The 25904-nt window shown below is 38.6% G+C and overlaps 1 protein-coding gene across 1 annotated transcript in view; it reads right to left on the bottom strand.

Annotated features, from left to right (window-relative positions):
* Positions 1-25904, bottom strand: part of oxct1a (3-oxoacid CoA transferase 1a) — a 66271-nt gene that overhangs the window by 38082 nt on the left and 2285 nt on the right. The window contains exons 2-13 of the mRNA XM_007247169.4: positions 24177-24285; positions 23773-23863; positions 18269-18404; positions 17314-17463; positions 15747-15853; positions 14693-14753; positions 7762-7869; positions 7130-7244; positions 6893-6987; positions 6293-6341; positions 5814-5886; positions 530-605 (exon numbers count right to left, since the gene is read on the bottom strand). Coding sequence (XP_007247231.2) covers positions 530-605; positions 5814-5886; positions 6293-6341; positions 6893-6987; positions 7130-7244; positions 7762-7869; positions 14693-14753; positions 15747-15853; positions 17314-17463; positions 18269-18404; positions 23773-23863; positions 24177-24285 — 1170 coding nt within the window. The remainder of the gene's footprint in view (positions 1-529; positions 606-5813; positions 5887-6292; positions 6342-6892; positions 6988-7129; positions 7245-7761; positions 7870-14692; positions 14754-15746; positions 15854-17313; positions 17464-18268; positions 18405-23772; positions 23864-24176; positions 24286-25904) is intronic.

The raw sequence follows: 25904 nt of genomic DNA, 5'->3' as shown, positions 1-25904 counted from the left end.
CACACCATCTTTATGGATCATAGGAGCAGTTTCAGTGTCAGGCTCCTGTCACAGAGCTGCTCTACAGACAGACTCAGGAGATCCTTTGTCCCGAGAGTCATCACACTCTGTACAACATATACATCTGCACTCTGTGACTCTATTGACACTTTACTGTATATCCTGTTCATTTGCAATCCTGGGCACTACTGACTCTTTATGGTACATCCTGTACTTTCACACTCCTGGACACTACTCACTTAACCTAAATACAATACTTGCACAGGTTTATGTTTAGTATTTGTCATACCTACTGATACCTTCTAACCCTTATATTTAATTTAATCTGTATTACTGCACTACTTCATGACTATGGCTGGTTAGTTTTACACTTTTAATAGTTTTTGTATTTATATATTAATGTATATTTTTTTCATTCAGCATTTTTTTTACTTATATCTTATAAGGTATAGTTAATATTTCAAATCTACTGAACATGATAATACCACACAAGAAATGAGCAGGAAATGACTGGAACAACAACACTTACAGGAATCATCCAGTTGGCCAGGTCACCATGCTTGGACACCTGCATCGCCCCCAACATAGTCAGATTGATGTGGCCCCTGAAAGAGAGAACATAAACAACTGTAAACTGACTGAGTGAAGCATGGTGGTGGTAGCACCATGTTGTAGAGATACTGCTCCTCAACAGGGACTAAAAATCCTGATAAAATCAAGAGGGGGAAAAAAAAGACAGCAGGAGGGTGCAAATTAGTCTGCTAAAATCTGTGAAATGTTTATTTTTATGCTCTGCAAACAAAAATGTACCAGCTCTTCACAAACTGGCTGTTCTCCAGATGAAAGTCTTTTATAGAGAAAAAAATAAAGTATCTTAGTTTAATCAATTGTTTGTTTACCAAAAGATTGTCTGCCTTTCTCTGTATAAATTTCCAGCCTCTTGTGATTTACTGTGGCTCAATATGGCTTTAACTTAACACAGTACTGTCAATACTGCACAGTGTCACTGTGACTATGATCAGGAGATCGGCGGTTTGAATCCTGTTTATGTAGCATGCCATCGCCTACCGGAACCCTGATTTAGCTGCACAATTGGCCTTGCTCTCTCTGAGTGGGTAGATGGCGCTCTTACCCACATTACACCAAAGGGTGATGTTGATCAGCACAAGGCGTCTGTGAGCTGATGTATCGGAACAGAGTCGCTGCGCTTTTCTCTGAGTGCACTGTGATGCTTCTCGGCAATCAGCAGCAGTTCAAAAAGAGGTGGTGGCTGACTTCACATGTGTCAGAGGAGGCATGTCCAATCTTTACCCTCCCGGTGTTGGGGCATCATCACTAGTGATGGGGGGGGGGGGACGGTCCTAATGAGTGAATTAGGTAATTGGCCGTGTAAATTGAGAAACTATGGGATAAAAATTAGAAATTAAAAAAAAAAGTCCGCACAGTGCTGTGGAATCAGAACCATGCCTGGAATCATGAAACGTCTGTGTGTGTTCACGCACAGTGATGGCACTGGTATCTACAATTCCAAAAAGCCCTCTGCAGAGATCTGCAGTTGCATTTTCATGATATATTATGAAATTCTGAAGCAGTAGCAATGAGGGTTACTGCTGCAAAATCTATGTAATGGATATACGTAACTAGAAGTTGCTGAATAACAGGAAGGTGAATGTTTTAAAGAACATTCCAAGTCCCAGTCCAGCTGAGAAAGGCACAGTTTTAAAAGTGTGGATCCAAGAACCTGGAGTAGACCTACAGGAAGAACAGGTGAGGATCCTCCTAAAGAAAGCAAAGCTAGTAGAAACTCCCCTCAAAACATCTTAAAACTGTTACTGCATCTAAAACCGCCTATACCAATTACTAGTCTAAAGGGGGTGAACATCTGGAGATAACGTATGAAATAAACTCTGAAAATCTAACTTGAAACTCTAACACTTTTTTATTAATTAGCTTAATTAGGGGAAATCAGTGGCCACTCTTTAGCCAAATCACGGGGGATGGTGGCGATTTATCAGGTGGTTTCTTATTCCCCAGCTTGCGGCCAGGCTGCCGGTGGGCGTCCATGTTTCCTTCTGTATGGTCACGACTCCTCGTGCGGCACTACACTGCGGTCCACCAGTCGGCACCTCGCAATTAAAGGTCTGAATTTACAGCCTCTATTGGATTCCCGCCGAGCAAACACACAGAAATGACGCACACCATGTGGGAGAGAGAAGGCATAAAGACACCCCGGAGAAAATCAATCAAGACCTATAACACATCGCCAGGACCGCCTTTAGAGGACAGGGGACTCTTTTCTAATGCCACAGAAAATCTCTTAAAGAAAACGAACTAGGGAAACTGCTCATTGGCGTCTATTATAAGTGGGGTTTAATTGAACATGTTTCTGAACACGTTTTCTTTTCAAGGTATAAAAAGTAGTGAAATATTCCTTTAAACTGAAAACAAATAATGAAAGAAAGCACTGTGATGAAATGCTAAAGTGCTAACAATTAAAATGATAAAATAATTTTCAAAATCACAAAATCATCATTTAACCATCCACACATACAGAACCTGAGGTAATTATGATTATATTCCTTTCCATGTAATTTCTCAATCTAGCAAGGCTTTACATTTGTTTTATTTTTTTTTAACATTTTTACAATTAAACAGCTACACAGCATGAGTAGTTAGCAGAGTTAGCTACTGTTAGTCATTTTCAGTAAGGCGAGTTAGCTAGCATTGGCATCTAATATAGCAATGTTAGCTACTTTTATTTAACAGTTAGCAGATATTGGTCATTTTAATTTGGTAGTGATGCCCAAATGCAGCAATTTTTACTTATTAATTTTAGCTAGATAACTAGCTAAGCTAAAGATAGATAGAGAGCTAGCTAGCATTGAATTTAGCATGTTTTTTAAGTAAGCAGAGTTAACAGCCCTGTCTCATTTTAGTTAGGGAGTGTGCGCTAATTTCAGTTAGCTAGCAGATTTAGTTAGCTATGGTAAGCTATATTTAGTTTGGTAGCATTAGATATTTTTAGTAAGCAGAGTGAACTAGGGTTGCATATATATTAGTTTGAAAACATTGGCTATTTTTAGTAATCTAGCATTTATTTACAGTTAGGAATTAGGCTTTGCTAATTTCACTCAAAATGCACTTTAGAGGTAAAAAAAGAGCCTCAGGACATCACAGTTATGAACAGCTAATTATATGAGGGGTGCTATGTAAATTAAAGTGCTGAATAAGCTGTAAACGCTGTAAACAGACCATCATCGTCTCATTTCAATGACAGTACAACAGAATATGGCTACTGAAGCAAAGTGCTGACCCGTGTTAACTTAGTGTTAGCGTAGCTGAGTTCTGTTCCCTATTATAGTTTTCTACTATTTAAATGTGGGAACAGTGATTAGGGACCATTTTCATCGTCTTCCTCCCGCTCACCTGTCCAAGCTGAGCTGTACGAGCACCCAATTAAATCGCTGTCTGCTCTCCACACTCAAAATGTCAGTGTTTGCAGCCTGAGGCGCTTCCACTCCTCTAACATTAACCCTTATATGCACAGTTCTTCACCAGCGCTAAGAGAAATCATCCTGTAATTGTCTCTGAATTCTCTCTGACTGGTAGTTTGACTGAAAACTAGGAGAAAGTGCAGACTGTAAACTTTCAGCCCATCCCACATCATTATCTGTAGAAGTAGTTGAGGCTATTTTTATATATATACATAATCTGAATTTAATATGCAGTCATTATTGTGTTCACCTGTGCTTCATTTAAATCTTGTAAATGTTACTTATCTACATTTAATTTAATTAGTCAAATTTGTATTGACAGCAACAACTCGAAGCCTTCCTCCCCTCCTGAAACAGCCTGAAGTCCTCAACGCAGAACAAATAGGTGCTCCTCACTGACAAATTCAGCTTCTCCTGGGCTCCTACACCAACAGATCGTGATTAGAAGCAGTTGTGAGTGTATTTGAGGGGGTGTAGAAGCTAAAATCAGCTCCTTATGGGCCAGTCTGGCCCTAAATGACAGGACACCCTGTGCACAGTTTGTGTTATTCTGGGAATGAGATGAAAATTGCCCTGTTCTGCTCTCTACAAAATAACGGACCTATTTATAAACAGTGTAGATTCCCACACAGGGCAACAGGTGGCGCCAGGTGGTGCAATAGATACAGCATGATGCAGCATGAGATCAACTATTAAACCTTGAAAACAAAAAAAATCATGCAGTTTTAATCACCATCCAGTGTGTTCATAATACATAATAAGATTGCATCACGCTTACTTTCTGTCTGAATACAGAAGCTGCTAGAAATAAAATGTCCAATATTTATCAGCAGCTAAATTTAAAAATTGTAATGTGTACAAATGTAAATTAACTGAGTCTTGCTGTGTGGGCTACCAATCAGAAAACAAATGTATAGATTTCCTTTAAAACCGCTACACTGACTGTGGATCCTACTGAAGATTGTAGGATTAACGGCCATAACTCTGGTAAAGCACATCAACGGTCATTAACAGGTCTCATTCCATCGTTTTTTCATTCATTTTAAAATGTCTAGTTATGATCTCTAGTATGAATGAAAGACATGTAAGCCGTTTTTAAAAAAAAAAATCTAGCCCTGCTTTAGATCAATGAATTATTGGTCTCTGAAGAAAGACAGGATTTGGCTCTTGTTAATGAATATTCATACATGCAAAAATATCACCTCTGATTGGCTAACAGCACTGCAGAAAAAAGATGCCTACATGTCTTCCCCCACAGCAGTTGTCCCTGCAGCCGTGGAATGTTATCCATCCAAGCTAAACTAACGCTACTAAACTCTTACCTCAGACTTGGTGATTCGGTTATTCAGTGAAGTGTCACCAGGTCAAAGCCTGGTGACCGGTGCTCTGCTGAGATTTGCTACCTTGTCAAATCGTGCTTCCCTAGTGTATATTTTTGGTCTCTGTAAAACGTGGAATCAACCAGAGATCCGATTTAAACATATAGTTACTTACACAAGATCAGATGGGTCAACACAGCTGTAAGCTCTTTAGCTGACGAGACAGTGTCGGCTCTGCTGCGAGGCTATGAACGCACAGGTTGACGTAGACACCTAACATCTCTCTGATCGACTCGTTTTTCTGGGGCTTTTCTTTTACTAGCAACTGCAGAACACTGGAAGCTGAGAAACAGTTCTATATCATCGCTGTCCAATGAAAAACAACATCTCCAAAACAGCAACTTAAACAACAGCAAAACCCTTCCAAACTTTCAATGGAAGTCAATGTAAAAATTATTTATTTCAGGTAATTTTGAAGAGTTTCCATTGGTCCGTTCATTAAGTAATTTTGGCACAGTGTAAGGAACAATTTGCCTATTCAAATTCAAATTCAAAAATGAAGATTCATTGGACAGTGACGATATGCAGCATGTATACACAACTCAGAGAGACCTATAGTATTTCACAAAGAACAAGAAAATGAGGATTTTAGCAGAACGACACCTTTAAAACAATTATGATCATATCCAAAGTGCAATAATAATGTTATTTTTCAGCTAAGTATTTTAATTCAAAAAATACCTTTTCCCCCTAAGAAAAAGACAGATAGAATACTGCCGGTCATATTGTATTGCTTATTGTGGACACTGGTCATAAAATATTTAGCTGTGTGACCCATAATAAGGTCATCATGAGGTCACAGATTTGATCCCTGGTAATACCACAGCCTCAGAGTCTCAGACAGCAAAACTGCCCAAACTCCCTGTGGGTGGGTGGGTGGATAAAATGCAAGCCAGCTGACCCCTTGATAAATGGACACATGGAAATGTTGGTGTCTCACCCTCTGATCATGCCGAAGGATTCATCACTTGAGAAGTACGACGCCCCAGGGAGGACAGTCACTGTTTCTTTCCCTAAAGAGGAAACAGCAAACATAAACAGCTTTATTACAGCACAGCAGGAATGCCTGCCCACCATACAGACCCACTAAAGAGAATTAAAGAGTGTTAAAAGATATAGGCTTGAAAAATAAAAAAAATTAAAATAATTTTTTATAATTGCTGTAGTCAAGTAGTCAACCTCACAGCAAAGTATGCAGCAAATAAATACCATAACAATACCAAAAGAGAAGATGCTGTTACAGCAGCAAAGCCAGAAAAATTCACTGTAGTGTTTTACTGAAGTGTACTGATGTGCTTTATATTCTGTCGCCCAGGCTCTGAAACGGAGACCATCATTACACTACCACCACCAGGTTTCACAGTTTCTCTAACCAAGTCCAAGTTGCAGGTATCAAGTTTAAGAACACTGAAATCCCACCTGCATTGATCAGATCAGCATCAACTTCTTCTTCTGTAGGATAGGGACCCTGCCGTGTTTAACACCACCACAAAACAATATTTTTATTAGTATAACATCATAAACAATTCAATCATCATAAATAACATGCATGTGCTTTCATTCTATTTATGGTAATAACCAGGTCACTAAAACACAAAAAAGGATTGACAGCAGTTTCTATTAATAGTTTAATAAACAGAGAAAAACAAGCTCAAGGTCATGATTCCACCCATTCTTTACCATCTGTCAGATTCATCAAACACACTTGAGCAGAAAGGCTGAAGGACTTATCATACATCATAAAAGTATAAATCCGCAAGGAAACAGTACTGCATATCTGCTCCACATGATTGCGGAAAATCACCCTCATCACCATCATCTCATAAACTCATTAAAGTGGTAATGAGCAGCGTTTTTATTGTCTTTTAACAACAGTGGAATTACATTATTCCCGCAATTACAGCACCAGTCAAAAGATCAGCGATGGATAAGAACATTTAATATCACCCAAAACAATAAAAAAGACGACGAGATGTCCCAGAACTTTCAAAGACCTTAATTGCAACGGAGAAATCTCACCAGTCCCAGAATGCCGTTCTCACTCTGCAGGTACACAGAGATGTCAGGTTTGATGAAGTTACTGGCGAGCATGGGAATGCCAATGCCCAGGTTAGCTGGAAAATCAAAACAACTTTAATAAGACCTTTACTAATTGACTAATAACTTTTCGTACTAAACAGACATGCGTGTTTAAATAATAATATTAACAACATTTATTTGATTAATAAACAGTTTTTTTTTTTTGAGCAAGCGTACCATACATGCCGTCCTCAAACTCCAGCGCTGCCCTGCGTACAATTCTTTCCCTCACCACGTCCGAATCTTTCTTCGGCTTAGCTGTCCCAGTCTGGGCTTTCTTAACAGTGCGTCTCTGTGGGTAAAAAATAAACAAAAGTAGTTACTAAAAAAATTATACTGAATATTAAATAAATCATAGTGAATACTGACATAGTAGATAGTAGATAACATGCAACGTCAAAGTGGATACTGAATCATTCACAGTGGTTACAGATGAATTTGTTTTAGATGCTGAAAAATTCATAGTGGATACTGAACAAATCACATTTGACACCAAGAAAAAATTCAGATGAATACTGAAATTTATAGTAGATACTGTGCAACATCAAAGTGGATACTAAATAGTTTACAGTAGTAACCAATTAATTTGGTGTAGATGCTAAAACATTCATGGTGGATACTGAACAAACCATGGAGAATACAGAATAGACTGATGAACTTGTTGTAGATACTAAAATATTCATAGTGGATACTGAATAAACCATGGAGAATACTGAATAGATCAAAGTGAACACTGAATAATTCACAGTAAATATTACCTAGTTCACAGCAGCTAGCGATGATCTGAAAAATCGTAGAAATTGTCTCACCTCAATCCGTTTCTCATAATTGTTCCCTTTAACAATGCGGTGAACGTAAACACTGGGGATGTGAACGTCTTCTTCTGCAAATGTCCCAACATCTACAATCTCCTCCACCTGAAACAGAACAAATGTAAGATCTAAAATGGGTAGATACAGAAATGTGTGACCTCACTAAACACTGAATACAGCTTTTTTTTAATCTGTAGGATTGATACACAGTATAGTTACAGTTTTTTGTAACTAAAAGTGAACGTAAAAATAACTTTTTCTATTAAATAGACTCGTTAAAAACTCATACTGTCACATTTAGGAAACTTGGATGAGAGCACTGAGCCCAAGCAGCCTCTCTCTCTCTCACTCTCTCTCTCTTCCTTACACTCTCTCACTCTCTCTCATTCCTCTCTCTCTCTCTCATTCCTCTCTCTCATGCCTCTCTCTCTCTCATGCCTCTCACACTCTTACACAGGCTTTCTTTTCAGGAGTCTAATAAGCTCCTAAAATATTGGGTGGAAATCTGAGGCCGGAATAAAGGCTCAGACTCAAACAGCCAATCGATGAGCCCCAACCCTTCCTCAGTGGAGCAGCAGAGAAAAGAAGAGCACAGAGTAAATCTGAATAACACCAAACCGGGCCTGCTCCACCTGTTACTAAACCACTTACAGTACTGTACTCTGAATAAACACTAGCAACTACCTACAGCAGCTTAGCCCTGCCCATTCAGCCTACAGCAGTTAGACCCACCCATACAGCTTGTAAACTCCACCTATTTAACCAACAGCAATTAAGCCCTGCCCATTCAGCCTACAGTAGTTTATCCAGCCCTGTTTAAATAAGGCCTGGACAGCTGTTTGATCAAAACAGTCAATCAGAACAGAGATCATTCACACACATATCAGAGCTACTGATTCCTTTACTGGAAGAGATAAAGAGAGGTTGGTGAAAAAGAGAATTATGGCTGTTTTGGTTTATAAACTCAGACACACAGACACTGAACAGTAAGCAGATTTATATGAGTGGTGTGGGGGGGATTAAGTAGACAGTAGGAATGTGGGAGATGGGTTCTTTAAGGTCTTTAGCGGTGAAGGGAAGTGTAGCGATGGAGCTGGAGCCCTGCGGGGGGGGCACGGGCCTTTATTCTCAGCGGTTTGTTCTTTTTTTGGAGCGTGCGGCTTGTCAAAGCCGGTTAAATCTCTGAGAGATGATGTATGTGTGTGTGTGTGTTCGTGTGTGTGTGTGTTTTGAAAGGGATCTGGGGTGGGGGGGTGGATCGGGGTGATCGGGGATGTTTTGCTCTGTGTGGGCCGCTGTGGATCCAGGAATCACCTGAGAATGATCAAACAGTGACCATGCGTGTATGATGTTTCAGATGTCAGCGGAAATGTCAACGCTGAACCTGAAAGAGAGCTGTGTGTGTGTGTGTGTGTGTGTGTGTGTGTGTGTGTGTGTGTGTGTGTGTCTGTCTGTGTGTGTGTCAGGGCTGCTGTAGCAGTAACCCTCTGATAAAAAGAGACAGCGCAGTATTAACACTGATGATGACCTAATCACGCGTGCCATTCTCAGGCTGCTGTCGCTCACAGCGCTTAGCAACACGTCCTCTCTCCCAAAACCTGTAGTACGACACTGCTGACCTAATCCAGGTGGTTTATATCAACTAACTGTAATTAAACTTTTAAAGAGTCCATACCCACTGTTTTTCTTGTAGGCAGAATGGGTGTGGCTAAACTGCTGTCCAAATGGGTGAAGCTAAACTGCTATAAGTTAAATGAGTGGGGCTAATCTGCTGTCCAAATGGGTGTGGCTAAACTGCTGTAGGCTGAATGGACAGGGCTAAACTGCTGTCCGAATGGGTGGAGCCAAACTGCTGTAGGCTGAATGGACAGGGCTAAACTGCTGTCCGAATGGGTGGAGCCAAACTGCTGTAGGCTTAATGGACAGGGCTAAACTGCTGTCCAAATGGGTGGAGCCAAACTGCTGTAGGCTGAATGGGGGGGGTTAAACTGCTGTCCCAGTGGGTGGGGCTAAACTGCTGTCCAAATAGGTGGAACTAAACTTCTGTCCAAATGGGTGGAGCTAAACTGCTGAAGGCTAAATAGCTATGGATAAACTCAGTCAACTGACTGGGTGGGGCTAAACTGCTGTAGGTTGTATGGGTGGGGCTAAACTGCTGTATTCCAAATTGGTACAGTTAGTTGCAGTATGCTTAATGGGTGTGGCTACACCGGTGTAGGCTCACAGGGAGGGGCTACAGTGCTGTAGGTTGTATGGGTGGAGCTAAACTGCTGTAGCTTTTATGGGTGGAGCTAAGCTGCTGCAGGTTTTACGGGTTGGCTCATCTACTGTAGGCTCAGTGGGTGGGGTTAAGCTGTTGTAGGCTCCATGTGTTGGCCAAACATTTAATAGGCTGTATGGGGGAATACAACCACTGGCTCATTAACCCCTGAATGCTCTCTTTTTTATTTCAGCTCACAGTTTAAAATATCTGCATAAAAAAGGGTGGGCTTATGTAAATTAAACTGCACATATGAGGGCAGGTTTGGGTGTGGCATTAGCAAATATTATGCTAAATTAAAAGCTGCACCATTTGCATGGAAGTGATGAAGGTAAAGATAATGAAGTATGCCAGCTGGTTGCCAGGCAACGGGAGTCTGCGTGCTGGACCAGCATGTGATTTCTGTTATTCTGTTATCAGGTAGAATGAGGCCCAGAACACTCCACAATCGATCCAGGTTGTGTGTGTGGGCATTCTTGTATTGCTGTCTATGTAGGAACTAGATGTCCTCTTAGTGTCAGGACAACATGAAGAATAAGCTCATGAAGAGATGTTTCTGCTCTGACTGTTTAACACGATCAAAAAGAGCAGAAAGATTTCACCTTTTAGATACTCAGGTTCAAAGATGGAAAAGGTGTAGGACATTGAGGTTAAATGTAGGGTTAAGGTTATATATAGGTCTGGGTTTAGGTTACTAAGGTAAAAGCTATGATTAGGTTTAGATTTAGTTTACAGGGGTTAAAATAATAGGGTTAGGTTTAAGTCATTGGCCTCAAGTTTAGATTTTGGATATAGAGTTTAAAATTAGGATAAGGCTTAGGTGCAGAGTAGTTCAGAATAGAGGTTAAGTTTAGGGTTGTGTTCAGGTGTAGGATATTGAGGTTAATTTTGAGATTCAGGTTAATGTTAGGGTAACATTTAGTTTAGTGAAGTAACATTTAAGTTAGCATTTTTGACTGTTTAGGGTTAGATTTATGTGTAGGTGGGGCTCCGAGCGGTCCAGCGGGCTAAGCGCTGTCACTATGATCAGGATATCAGTTCGAATCCTGTTCATGTAGCTTGCCATCAGCTGGCGGAGCCCTGAAAGAGCACAATTTGCCTTGCTCTCTCCGGGTGGGTAGATGGTGCTCTCTCCCCACATCACTTCAAAGGGTGATGTCCACAGCACAAGGTGTCTGTGAGCTGATGTATCCGAACCAAGTCGCTGTGCTTTCCTCTGAGCGCGCTGCGATGCTACTCGGTAATGTTGCATCAACAGTAGTTTGAAAAGAGGTGGTTGCTGACTTCACATGTATCGGAGGAGGCATGTGCTAGTCTTCACCCTCCTGGTGTTGGGGCATCACTCGTGATGGGGGATTCCTAATGAGTGGGCTGGGTAATTGGTTGTGTAAATTGGGGAGAAAATGGGAAAGTTATAGAAATAAAATAATATTTATAAAAAGATTTATGTGTAGGATACAGAGGTTAAGTTTAGAGTTAGGGTTTGGTTTACATTAGGTTTAGTGAGGTTAAGGTCAAGTGACAGTGGTCAAGTGCAGTTTGGGGTTAAGGCTAGATTTTGAGATTAAGTTTAAGATTAGGTGTAGATTTATGTGTAGGTGTAGCATTATTCCTCTACAATAAGGAGGCAATCAGTGTGCAGTCCTTACTAAAACAGTAAAACAAATGTGTGTGTTTTTTTCTTTGGTCCATTTGTGTGGGTTCTGGGGTTCTGCTAGTGCACACTGTGGTTGTGTATGATGGGTCTAATTGTGTATTGATGAAATTCCTCCTCAGAGGTGTGAGCCAAAGCCCTCCTGCTTTTATTCAATTCAGACGCTGATTAATCCTTTGGTTTGTTGCGCATAAATTACCCAGTGTCCCCTGCACAGCTGGGCTTTTCTGCACATCAGACGGAACCGGGAGCTGGGCGTATTGTCAGACCTGGAGCCGGATGTGGGTGAAGAAGTAATAGGAACACTGAGCCTGAATTTGTCAAACAGCTTTTCTCTAAACTGGACATTGAATTTCAGCAGCATTTCCTATAAATGTATTATAACATATTTATAAAGCACTGTAAGGACACCAATATAGAAACACACACACACACACACCAATCAGCCAAACCATTAAAACCCATTGCCACACATTTCCACACACAATGTAGTGCCTTCTGACGCCTTGATTAAATTCCTGTTACCTAAATTAGTTCTTAGATCTTAATTTGTTTATAATTATGCTACACATTCTGGGAAAATCACTAGAATATGTTAAGTGTCCTCGTGCTATTAGCATAGCTGACACTTAGCTATATTTCATGATTTTGCTAATTCTATGCTAAAAACCTCATTCCTGTTACTTTAATTCCAGTTAATCAAAACATAAAGAGTAGTAACAGGAATGAGTGCCAGTAACTGGAGGGATTTTTTTGTTCTTTTTTTGTGAGATCAAATCCAAGCAATAAGTGGAATTGGTTTTAAACATGCCTTTTAAATGTCACATGAGTTTTGTAACCATTTTAGCTTAAGAACCTTGTAAAAAAAAAATAAGTAAAGCTGCCTGAGATTGACCAGTACATGTTTTGAAAAGCTAAATACATGTGTTATTAGATTCAGAGTTGATAAAAGATAAAAAATAAGTTTAATTTGGAGGATTTACAACAAGCAAATAAATAATAAAGGACCTGCTGGAAATTATTGGTGGAGATACAACAGATACCACCTTCAGGGGTCTGTAGAAGGAGCTACTGTAGTGGTATGTGGCAGAATAACAGTGTAGTAGACAAATGAGCATAACGATCTGGCTCATTGGCGTCCGTACATAACCGGTTGGATTAAGTCTGACCTGTGAATGCTGATGATGGGAAATGAAAAACAGTCAAACAAAATCAAATGACTCAATTACATAAATAATCATTAAGTTCTATATCTAAATAGTGTGTGTGTGTTAGGGGTTGTTCTTTATTTAAACCGAGCGCTCACCATGTCCCTCTACAGTCTTATCAGCGCTATCACACTGCATGACAGCAGGCAGTTTGTGTGTGTGTGTGTGTGTGTGTGTGTATGTGTGTACACACATTATTTTAGACCGATCCCCGCTGTGAACGAGAAATGACCCAAGCCAAAAACAACAGTTTAGCCCAGAACACACACACACGCGCTTGTGCACACACGAACACACACACACAGTTGCCTGGCTCTGAAACCACCCTGCAGAAAGCTCTCTCTCTCTCTTTCTCTCAGTGCTGTTTTCTCTTCAGATAAGTGTATCTGCTCTGTGCTGTAATTACAGCATTAACTCAGATTAAAGCAGCCTTAATCACACCCTGTACTGCCTTATTACTGCAGCACATACACCACACCACACCACTGATCAACACCTTATACAGGTAACTCCGTATGTAAATATGGATTTGTACTGTAGAAATACATGCTAGACATGCATTTATACTGCATTAGTTTAACTTGCAGTCAGTGCATGAATGACTTAATAATGTAAAATAATATAAAAAAAACACTCATGTATACACCAACCTCTAATGACCTTTAAATGACCTCTGTCTTGATTTGTAACAATGTTAAAAACACAATGCAGGCTAGGACACTGCTTTAAGCTTAATCATTTGAACATTTCAATAATTGTTCTTAGAAGGTTTCTGAATGTTTTTAAACTATTTAACGTTTTTAAACTGCTGCAACATCACCTGTGTCAGTGTTTTTTTTATTTTATTTTTGGGAATGTTACTTTGAATGTGTCTGTAATGTAAGATACTATTATTATATCACACATATTCAGAATGTTCCTGGAATGTTAACCTTCCTTCAACATTTTTGAAACGTTGCTGAACATTCTTATAAAGTTCTCTGTTAGCTGGGTATAGGCTGCTAATGTAAGCTGAAAGGGTGGGGTTAAACTGATGAAGGCTGAATGGGTGGGGCTAAAGTACTGTGGACTTGGTGGAAGTAACATGTTAAAAGATGCATGGGTGTGGCTAAACTGCTGTAAGCTGGAAGGGTGTGGATAAATTGTTATAGGCGGAATACTACAAACAGCATCTGTAGGCTGAATGGGCGGGGCTAAACAACTGTATGCAGAGAGGGTGGGGCTTGACTGTCATAAGCTGCTTCTGCAGAAATAAGCTGTCATAGGCTAAATTGTTCTGACATAGACTGAATGGGTGGAGCTAAACTAAATAAACATTTCTATATTGGAAAGGGACCTAGAATCTGGATTATGGATTATGAATGTTACCTAGTTTTAAGGATTACTTTTTTGTATTTTACATTTATTTTTAGAGATTATTTGGCCAAAAATAATACATTAATTCAAAATGTGACCTTGAAAATTCTGTCACATCGGTTCTTATCAAGCTAACTAAAGGAGCAGTGACATCTGCTGACCATTTGATGTAGCACTAGGTTGTCCTTTATGCTTGAAAATAATAATAAAACTAGTGCCATTTTCTGTAATATGGATTCACCTTTCATAAGTGTTGCCGTGGCTGGTTTGAAGGACCTATACTGATTAAATTCAGATAATATGACAGATGAAGATGTGGGGCTCTCTCAGAGTGAAAGTGAAACATCCTAAAGCACCATAAACTCATGTTTGTATAGAAATTATTATGTAAATTCACTCCTAATGACTCAAACATAACTTAGATCTCAGGAATTAGGACATTTCACTCACCTCCACAATCGTCACCTTGGCCGCTTTACACATGGGCTGGTTAAAGTTCCTAGCTGTTTTTCTGTTTATGAAAAAGAATGAATATCAGACACATAAGAGACTAGAGTCAAACACTGCTAACTGTGATTTAATGATGCCCCAAAAACAATCTATTATTGCTAAAAATACACAACTATTCATTACAATGGAAACACTGCCCCCTGGTGGAGATTGAAAGCAATGAAAAAGACAATCCAAACAAATTGCCATGATTTTAACCCAAAAAAACAAGGAGAAATTACTGATATCCTCCTATAATGATATCTAAAAGGCAGTGGACTTCCCTTTATCATCACCATCAACATCATTAACAGCAGGTTTAATTATCCAAAAGCAGTGTGCAAGACTGGTGGAGGAGAACATGCCAAGATGCATGAAAACTGTGATTAAAAAAACAGGGTTATTCCAGCAAATATTGATTTCTGGACTCTTAAACTTTATGAATATGAACTTGTTTTACTTGTTATATCCTTTTTGTTATTTCATCCATTTCTCATTTTCTGCAAATAAATGCCCTAAATGACAATATTTTACTTTGAATTTGGGAGAAATCTTGTCTGTAGTTTATAGAATAAATCAACAATGCTCACTGTACTCAAACATTTACCTATAAATAGCAAAATCAGAAAAACTGATTCAGAAACTGGAGTGGTCTCTTAATTTTTCCAGAGCTGTAGGCATTGTGATGATATACACTGAGGCAGAGCTAGTCTCTTATTTAGGTGAACATACATTAATAACGCTTTGATTGTAGGTATTGTTACATACACTGAATCGGAGCTACAGTTTCTCATTAAGTGAATATATATTAATAACACTCTAAATGTAGGTATTGTTATCACGTCAAGTAGTTTTATGGTCAATACAGCATATGTACATACAAACAATTGAAATTACTTTACTCTCTACATATACACTGAATCTGCGCTACAGTCACTCATTGAATATTACCTACACTTTACTATAAGCATATGACACCACATGATGTATTATGTAAGACAGGTGAGCTGCGTACCTGAAGATGATGTTTCCTGCTTTGTCTGCCTTCCATGCTTTAACTAGGGCAAAGTCTCCAGTGATGGCTTTCTCCATAATGAAGTGCCTGCCTCCAAACTCACGCACCTGAGCGCAATAAACGATCAGTACAGGTTAGAGGTTGGATTTTGTGCCGATGTCTACTGATTTGAACACACAGAAAACTTCTTCTAGCCATGCATTTAACTGGAAAATACAACACATTTGCATAAAGATAGACAGAATACACGGCTACTCATTAATTATCTAGGTGAAAAAGCACTTTCTGTGTTTGTCCCTGTAAAAAATAAAAATACAGAATAATTTATATAGAACAGAGTACACTGTTCATCAGAGGACTGCCATGTTCAATGCCATTAGGGTGTATGGGAGAGAGCTGTAAGGGAGCTGAACCATGTTCTGCATTTTGTATATTTAATTTGATTTTGATTTTGTTGCATCTCCTCTTTTATAAAATGCTCTGCAGAATTCTATCGTTAAAATTAGTAATTCAAAGTGTGTTTGGTGTGAAATGCTCCATTTTAGAGAAACGCTCCTGGTCAGAGCTGTTCACAGTGGAGGTGAATGGAGCCCGACATCTCAACCCTGAAAAAATATTACACCAAATGTTTATAAATACACTGCCTGATGTCTGAGACACTCTTTTACCATAGAGGGTTGCACTGGTTCTAAAACATGTTTCTAAAAACCATATATCATTCAATTAGTGGAGGCATATATGTAGGGTGTTGTGGAGAAAAATAGTCCACAAGGAATCACTTTATTTGGATGTGCCACTTGTGGCTTTGGAAAGCAAATTAAAATAGCTATACAGCTTTAAAAAAAATTAAGACACCACTTCAGTTTCTGAATCAGTTTATCTGATTGTTGCTATTTATAGGTATATGTTTCGGTTAAATTAACATTATGGTTTTTATCTATAAATTATGGACAGCAATTAGCCCAAATTCCAAATAAAAATAGTAATTTAGAGCGTTTATTTGCAAAAAATGAGAAATGGCTGAAATACCAAAAAAGATACAGAGCTCTCAGACCTCAAATAATGCAAAGAAAAGCACAGTTTTCATGCATCGTGGCATGTTCTCCACCAGTCTTACACACTGCTTTTGGATAACTTCATGCCACTCCTGGTGCAAAAATTCAAGCAGTTCAGCTTGGTTTGATGGCTTGTGATCATCCAACTTCGCCTTGATTTTATTCCAGAGGTTTTCAATTTGGTTAAATCAAAGAAACTCATAAATAAAGTGGTCTCTTTTTTTCCAGATCTGTATGTAGGGTGTTGTGTGGAAAAATACACCCCCAATAAATCATTCCATGTACTAAGGAAACACGTATAGGCTCACTTGTGGTTGTGAAAAGCAAATCAAGTAGCTATATTTGTGTTGTAGCCAGACTGACCAAGATGGTCATTTTCTCTACAATGAACCAATAATTCACACCAAACTCAACTCTCATATGTACACCTCAAACAATGACATTTACATAGAAATTTAAATATGTAGTGGAATTTTTCTTTGTCTTGAAAATGTTTTAACAGTGGTTCAGACCTCTCTGGGCTCGCTGGCAATGGCCACAGTGCCATCTTTATTGTACTTAATGGGTGATCCTCCCTCCTGGATGAGTGTGCCATATCCTGTAGCCGTGAAGAAAGCTGGAACTCCAGCCCCTCCAGCCCGGATCCGTTCAGCCAGCGTTCCCTACAAACACAACCAGAACAGTTATACCCAAACACTTAGCGCTGGAGCTATGATAATAACGAAACAAAAAAATATTGGAAGCATATACTCCAACAGTTAGCACTAAAGCTACAAGGCTAATGTTGATAAAAAGCAATAGAAGCTTAAATCCCATCAATCTGCACTGAAGCTACAAGAATAGTGTTCCCAACAAGTAATAGAAACTTATACTCAACCATATAGAATTGCAGCTACACAGCTAATGTAGCTAACTAAGAATTGTAATCTAATACCTCACCTGAGTCTATTGGAGCTGACAGTAATGAAAGTTTACACTCAAATATATAGCATTGCTGTTAGAAGGCTTATATAGCTAACAAGCTTTCTAATATTCCAACAATTAGTGTTGCTGCTACTAGGATAATATAGCTAACAAGCACTGGAATCCAATACCTCTCAAATTAGCACTGAAGAAACAAGGCCAATGGTGCTAACAACTAGTAGAAGTTAGAGTCACAAATGCTAATGTAGCTAACATGTATTAGAAACTTGCAACGCACCAGTTAGCCTTGAAGCTACAAGGCTATTGTAGCTTACAAGTAAAGGAAGCTCAGTCTATAAATTATGACGACTTTTTTCATACCAAGTGGAGCTGTTATACGCTGCACTGTTGTAGTTAGCCTCATGCTAACAAAGTCAATATCATAACAGAACAATTGCAGGGCTCATTTGCATCTTATGGCGTTCTGTTATTACACTGTTGTAAATGGCAGCATCACAGAAATCCTTAATAGATCATACACTGTGCAGCACAGGTGAGCCTCACCTGTGGTGTTAGCTCCACCTCCAGCTCTCCGGCCAGATACTGCCTCTCAAACTCTGCATTCTCTCCCACATAAGATGAGATCATCCGCTTTATCTGCTTCGTCTTCAGCAGCAGCCCCAGACCAAAGTCATCCACTCTGCACGTACACACACACACACACACACACACACACACACATATATTTAGAAACTAGGAGAGAATGAGGTCATTAGATCATTACAACGCTAACTATAGCATTAATAAAAATACCATATATTCGAATAATATACACTGCATGCCAAACGTCATGGGACAGCAGTGTGTAAACTAATCATGAAGTGTTAACTCAGTGGAATTCCTACACCTGTAGACATTGTGAGGTGGTATCTTGTGAATGTGGATGAACACTGTTCAGTAAGTTAACGGAAAGATGAGATTTTCAGAGGTTGAGTGAGGCCTGATGGTGAGTGCCAGAAGAATTGGACATCCCAATTTTAAAGTTTTGCAGGTATTTAACTTTCCTCGATCACAGGTGTACCAGAAATACAATTCAAAAGGCTTTACCACTCACTGTGGAGATGTAACGATCATGACCAGCAGCTATGAATAGGATTGTCCTTGCGAACAGAAAAGCAACTCAGGCTTTTTTTTTAGCTTTAATAGGCCATGGCAAATGTCATGGGACCCAATACTAGTTTCAAACCTAAGTACAGACTTTTTCAGCATTTTCTCTGTAAGTGAATCGGTAACAGAGTTGAGAACGACCAGACATCCGAACTCTAAACCCTAAATCTCAACCAGTCAGCTGCAGCCTACATTATATACCTCAAAGAGTCAATTCTACCAGTCTCAACACTGATTCACACAAACATCTGATGATGATTGACTTTTTTCTTCTTTTAAAACAACACCACATTAAAATGTCACACAGTGTGTGTGTGTGTGTGTGTGTGTCAGTGTGTGTGAGAGAGAGAGAAACTGAAGCATCAGTAGCTAGACACAGGGCGGTGAGGTGAGACTGATTCAGTCACTGATTAACACACACAGCAACTGACTGACGCTACTGGTCTTCATAAACTCTCAGAATGAGGACTTTATTCAGTCTGAGCACAGAGACACATCACTCACACATCTCACCCACCACCTACATGCAAAACACACACCACGCACACTGACACATTATTTATCTGAACAGGTCTATAAACAACTTATATTAACTTATATCATTCTATTAAAATTCTTTACTAAATTAATTATCATTGAATTGGATACACTGGACACTATATTAAAAGCACCCATTACATTCAACTCACTGGCCACTTTATTAAAAATGCCCACTAATTAAACTTAATGGTCACTTTATTAGAAACACCCATTCATTTAAATCACTGGCCACTTTATTAAACACCTATCCACTTCCACACACTGGCCACTTTATTAGAAGCACCCACTAGTTCAACTCACTGGCCACTTTATCAGAAACACCCATCCACTCTCACACACTGGCCACTTTATTAGAAACTCTCACTAATTCAACTCACTGGCCACTTTATTACAGACAGCTGTCCACTTCCACGCACTGGAAACTTTATTAAAAGCACCCACTAATTCAACTCACTGGTCACTTTATTAGAAACACTCCCCCTAATTCCACTACTGGCCACTTTATTACAAACATCATCCTACATCCACTTACTATCCAATTTATTAGAAACCCCTTTCTACTTCCACTAATGGTCACTTTATTACAAATTTTCAAAAGGGGGTTTCTAATAAAGTGGCCAGCAAATGAAAGTAGCTGTTTCTGATTATGTGTTCAGTATGTGCATATAGATGTTAGGGGGTTTTATACTACTCTTAACCCTGTACAGAGGAGGGCTACAGCTGGACCACTGGGAATACCTAATCCAGGTTAATTAATTAATTCCAACTCCAGGGTGCAGAGGCACACTGTTTTCACTGTACTGAGACAGGCTGTAATTAGCGACATGCTGCCCCATGCTAAGCTCTCATTAGAGATAATCATGAAGATCTAAAAGTGCCATCTTTAGCTGCACTTCAACACAGCAGGCTCGGCCTCTCATTACCAACTACATTCAACCCCACCCAATCAGACTACAGCATCTTAGGCCCAACTATGTAGCCAACACTACTTTAGCCCCACCTATTCAACCTACAACATTTTACCTATTCAGCTTACAGAAGTTTAGCCCCACCCATTACTAACCTAGCTCTATACAGCTTGAATGTTTAGCTTGAGGTTATAAACCAAGCAATCCTAATAATTGATGCTGAATATTGTATTTCTTTTAGTTTGTGCAAGTAGAACCCGGCTTGAACTTGAACCCGGCGTTTATTAATTCCAACTTAAGGATGCAAAGCCACACTGTTTTAGCTACACCTATTCAGCCTATATTGCAGTGTAGTCCCACCTATTCAGCCTACAGCAGTTTAGCCCCACCCATTACTAACCTAGAATCTACAGATTATATGTTTATACAGCTTGAACATTTAGCTTGAAGTACTGAACCAAGCAATCCTATTAAGTGATGCTGAATATTTTATTTCTTTTAGTTGTGCAAGTAAAACCTGGCTTGAACTTGAACCTGGCTTGAACTTGAACCTGGGTTTTTCGACTCCCTATTGGTTCTCTTCCACACTCCATGCTGTCATTGTATACAGCAGCCCTTACATACACAACACACTGCAATATAACCTTTTCTTTACATCTTCAGCTGAATCATTTCCAAATTGCCAAATATTCAATGTTTCTTAGTTGAGCTCCATCCATTTACAGTGAAGTTATAAATTGTGTCATAGCTCTGAGTGTGTTTCAATAAGGCATAATCCACAGTAGACAATCAGGTCAGAACAGAGCTGATATACATATATCAGTGTTAAAGGTACAAGAAGAGTTGAGAAATGCAGGACATTGGTTCTTTAAGAACAGTGTTGTGTATAAAGAGGCGTATGATGTCTGTAAATAACCGTGTCACTGAGTTCATATGGAGTGTTTCTAGAAGACACAGCTGCAGAGCAGAGCTTCATTCAGCTGCTCATCATGTGATCAAACAAACAGTGAACAGTCACACAACGCGGTGTTAAACAGAGCAGAGCCATGTGGAAAAAATGCTGAGACACTCGTGTCGAGTTACAGTGGGCCGGCAGGCCTGAGGCCTTCCCTATACCGCAGGGACACATTCACCATTTTTCAGCCAGATACAGCACAGTGCAACATATTCAGCTCTGGAAAAAATGAAGAGAGCACTTCAGTTTCTGAATCGGTTTCTCTGAGTTTGCGATTTATAGGTATATGTTTGAGTTAAATGAACACTATTGTTCTATTCTATAAACTACGGACAACATTTCTCCCAAATAAAAATATTGTCCTTTAGAGCATTTATTGGCAAAAAATATGAGAAAACGCTAAAATACCAAAAAAGATGCAAAGCTTTCAGACCTCAGATAATGCAAAGAAAACAAGTTCATATTCATAAAGTTTTAAGAGCTCAGAAATCAATATTTGGTGGAATAACCCTGGTTTTTAATCACAGTTTTCATGCATCTCGGCATGTTCTCCTCCACCAGTCTTACACACTGCTTTAGGATAACTATATGACACTCCTGGTGCAAAAATTCAAGAGTTCAGCTTGGTTTGATGGCTTGTGATCATCCATCTTCCTTTTGATTATATTCCAGAGGTTTTCAATTTGGTTAAATCAAAGAAACTCATCATTTTTAAATGATCTTTTTTTTGCCAGAACTGCATGTATAACTTTACATAACACTAGACTACAGTCTGTAGTGTGTACCAGAGTCAGACTAGCCTAACCAGTTTAATCACAGGGCGGGGTCTGAGGTTTGGGGTTTGAGGTTAAGGGTTTGGAGATCAATATGGGTCAGAAATGTTCAGTAAAAAATTCCCAACATTGTTCACTAAATATGATTCACCATCAGATCTGATTGAGGCACATTTTAACTAATCATTAGCAAAGTCTAAACGTTTAAAAAGGTTTACATGTCTGTTTTGTTGTACACATTTTGTCATGTTAGTTTTGGTTTCACCTTGCAGCTTAGCAACTTACTAAAGAACGTTGCTGTGTCGTGTCATCATCAGCTATGCGGGCTGTGTCCCGATACTTCACTCCGATTGGTTTGTGGAAGGGAGGGTGTGTCTGCCAATTCGGCAAGTTGCCTTTCCTGATTTAGTGCCAATTTCTCCCTTACTGCCAAACTCCCTTACAGTGCACAGGCGTCATGCAGCAGTCATGTGTTTAATAGAGTACTCAAAGATTCCTTTTATCTTTGTTAATTTCCTTACTGTTCTATACTAATAAAGCTAAACATGTCTGGCATGTTATTAAATTTGCAACCAGAGCATGTGCATTAGAGACCAGAGGTGTTGCCAGATTTGCCTACTCATTTGGTAGATTCATCCCTTTCTCTCAGACCAAGCATCTCAGACTGCCTTCATTGAGTTTATAGTAAAGCCTAAAGGGCAAGAAGCAATAAGTAGTAACAATAATGTTTAAACTATAAATATAAATAAAGCAAATAAAACAAGAGAATTAACTAAGAAAGGGCACAAATACTTAAATTCCACTACATCCAACTGACTGGATAACAACTAATTATAGCACAATGGCTCTTTTATATGCCAACATCAAACTTACCAGAAAAAAGGCAATGAATTCGTACACAGTATGACCAACAGCACAATACCATATAATTAATAATAGCAGGATTAACAAGCTACTTGTCTGACAGCTTGAGTACAAATCTGTTCCAGCGAAGGCTGTCAATCACTTCATTGCTAAGAGAAGGGTCACCTTCTTACCATATAGCAGGATACCATTTAAAAAATAATATTGAAGTGAAATTAAAAATGTGGTAATATTAGCAGAGGGAAAATTTACTGTTTTTTGAGGATAAAAATGACGCTGTGGCGCTACACCTGTGGGGCTTTCACTTTTGAGAGACACTGAGCTGTCCTTGTTTCTCTAGTCACTGGTGTGGAGAGACTTTCAGAAACATACACACCCCTGCCAGCCTAATCATAGACCGGTATCAAGTAACGGGTGTTCTACTTGTCACAAACACACACAAACATTATTATTATACCATTTATTAAAGAGATTTTAGCTGTAATTAGTGTAGAGGTGAAGGAAGATCTAAATGAACTGAACAATTTGCATCAAAATAGTACTGTATTAATACTGCAGTGTAAAAAAAAAACATAGCAAAAAATATTACCCAGTAAAATAATCATATTGCAAAGATTTTGCACTGTGAAATATCACAATGTGAAAACATTTTACTGTATTAATATGTAGAATTTTTATACTGTACTGAGCAAATATTGTATTGAAAAAAATAATAATAATGTATATATGTATCAGATCAACAAGACAACACTGATCAGAACAGTTTGTCTATTTACTGAAAGCAATTCTGCAATGCTGAGTAAAATCAAAACAATTATTCCAAATTCATAACTTACATAACTCACTTCATAATTTACTCACCCGGCATTATTACTGACTGCTGTCAGACTCTTCACTCCGGTCTTTAGTAAACTGTTAATGAGGTTCTCTGGTATACCACACAGTCCAAACCCTGCACACAAAGCAGAACCAGTTTTAGATTATTATTAACTGTAAACTGTCATCAGTACAATCCCACTATCCCACAAATGCATACAATTTAACAGAATTAAGAGAATGGTTATCTAATTACCTCTTTATATTATTTATTTTAATTAAACAATTAATAACATAATATGATTAAATGCACAAATTCAGGATCAAATAGTAGTTATTAAAATAACATAAACATTATCTATAAATTATATTGTATCTTATAGGTAATAAGATACAATAAAAAATATATATATAGAGAGAGATTATTAGTAGTAGTATTGTTACTGTACCTCCGACTAAGATGGTGGCTCCATCTGGAATGTCCTTCACTGCGTCGGTGGAGTTGGGGTAGAAGTGCGATGGTCGGCGGGGGGCGGTGGAGAAATAACAGCTACATGCCTGCGAACAATCAGAGCCAACACACTCTCATCATCACAGTGAGATCACATATATACAATACAATTATACAATAAAGCACCATGGCTCTGGACCTGCTGTCCCAATTAAAACAGCTCCACCCAATAATACCCACTGTGAGCTGTAATGGGCCGGGTTACACTACCTGACCGACCCAGCAGGACAATACAGACCGAACATAACAGCCAGTCCCTTTCTGTTACACTCAATTACACAAATACTGCAGTCCAGACCTTTAGTTTTAACATATGTTTTACTTAAACTAGATAAGATTCATTCTTTAAACATTTGTTTATTTAAGCACACTCTATGATTTTCTGCAAAAGTTTACAAAGTAAGCTTATAAATTAATCTACAACTTTTTTGTTGTTTTTTTCTTGATATTCTGTCTATAGTCATGTCTTTATAGATATATACAGCTCTGGAAAAAAATCTTTGCTATTTATATGTATATATTTAAGTATAATGAACATTGTTGTTTGTTTTTATTCTATAAACTACTGACAACATTTCTCCCAAATTCCAAATAAAAATATTGTCATTTAGAGTAGAGTATTTTATTAGCAGAAAATGAAAAATGGCTGAAATAACAAAAAAGATTGCAGAGCTTTCAGACCTTAAAATAATACAAAGAAAACAAGTTTATATTCATACAGTTTTAAAGAGTTCAGAAATCAATATTTAGTGGAATAACCCTGATTTTTAATAACAGTTTTCATGTATCTTGGCATGTTCTCCTTCACCAGTCTTACACACTGCTTTTGGATAACTTTATGCCACTCCTGGTGCAAAAATTCAAGCAGTTCAGCTTGGTTTCATGGCTTGTGATCATCCGTCTGCCTCTCGATTATATTTCAGAGATTTTATACACTAGTAGTTTTAAACATTACAATTTGTGGGACATTTCCATGGTGCTATTAAATAGTAAATTTTTGTCCTATCCTGCGTTATATGATAGTATACACTGTGTTACTCCTCTGTACGTTCACCTTCAGAAAGGACAAGGAATGTTTTACCTCCACACTGCCACACAAACCCGCCCTGCTAACTTTTAATCTCAGAAACCTCAAACACACTGCCCGAAGGTCAACAAGATCAGCGAGTAAATCATACTAATCCCTCAGACAAGCTCTGAACTGCTTTTTAACTGAGCTAAGGTGTTTAATGTAGATTAAATCAGATTACTCTACTAAAAAAAGCATTAGTACTGTAATTTAGCATTTTAACATTAGCATTAATGCACAGTTCTATACCCTGCAGCATTTTTTGAGTGGCCAATTTAATGTGCTAAATTATAACTCGGCCTAACAGCTCACAAAATACAAAATACAATACACAAAATACCCCAATTTCTGGCTCAGCTGTTCATTTATACCTTAATGAGTGCTATTTTGCCATGAGACATGAGGCTTATGTTGCTAATAAACAACAGAACCTTATTACCAGATTCCATCAGTTAACATGGTACTAACCGCATGCCCAAAATATAAACATTCAAATAAGTGTTACCGACAAAGCACAAGAAACAAAGCATTTAGGCATTTGCTTCCACCATTTGCAATGCAATTAGCAATTAAGACTCTGAAGTGGTGGTTCACTGT

The sequence above is a fragment of the Astyanax mexicanus genome, chromosome 12 (assembly GCF_023375975.1).
Source record: "Astyanax mexicanus isolate ESR-SI-001 chromosome 12, AstMex3_surface, whole genome shotgun sequence".
Lineage (NCBI taxonomy): Eukaryota > Metazoa > Chordata > Actinopteri > Characiformes > Acestrorhamphidae > Astyanax > Astyanax mexicanus.
The sequence above is the reverse complement of the archived record's forward strand: the minus strand, read 5'-3'. Positions and strand labels throughout refer to the sequence as shown.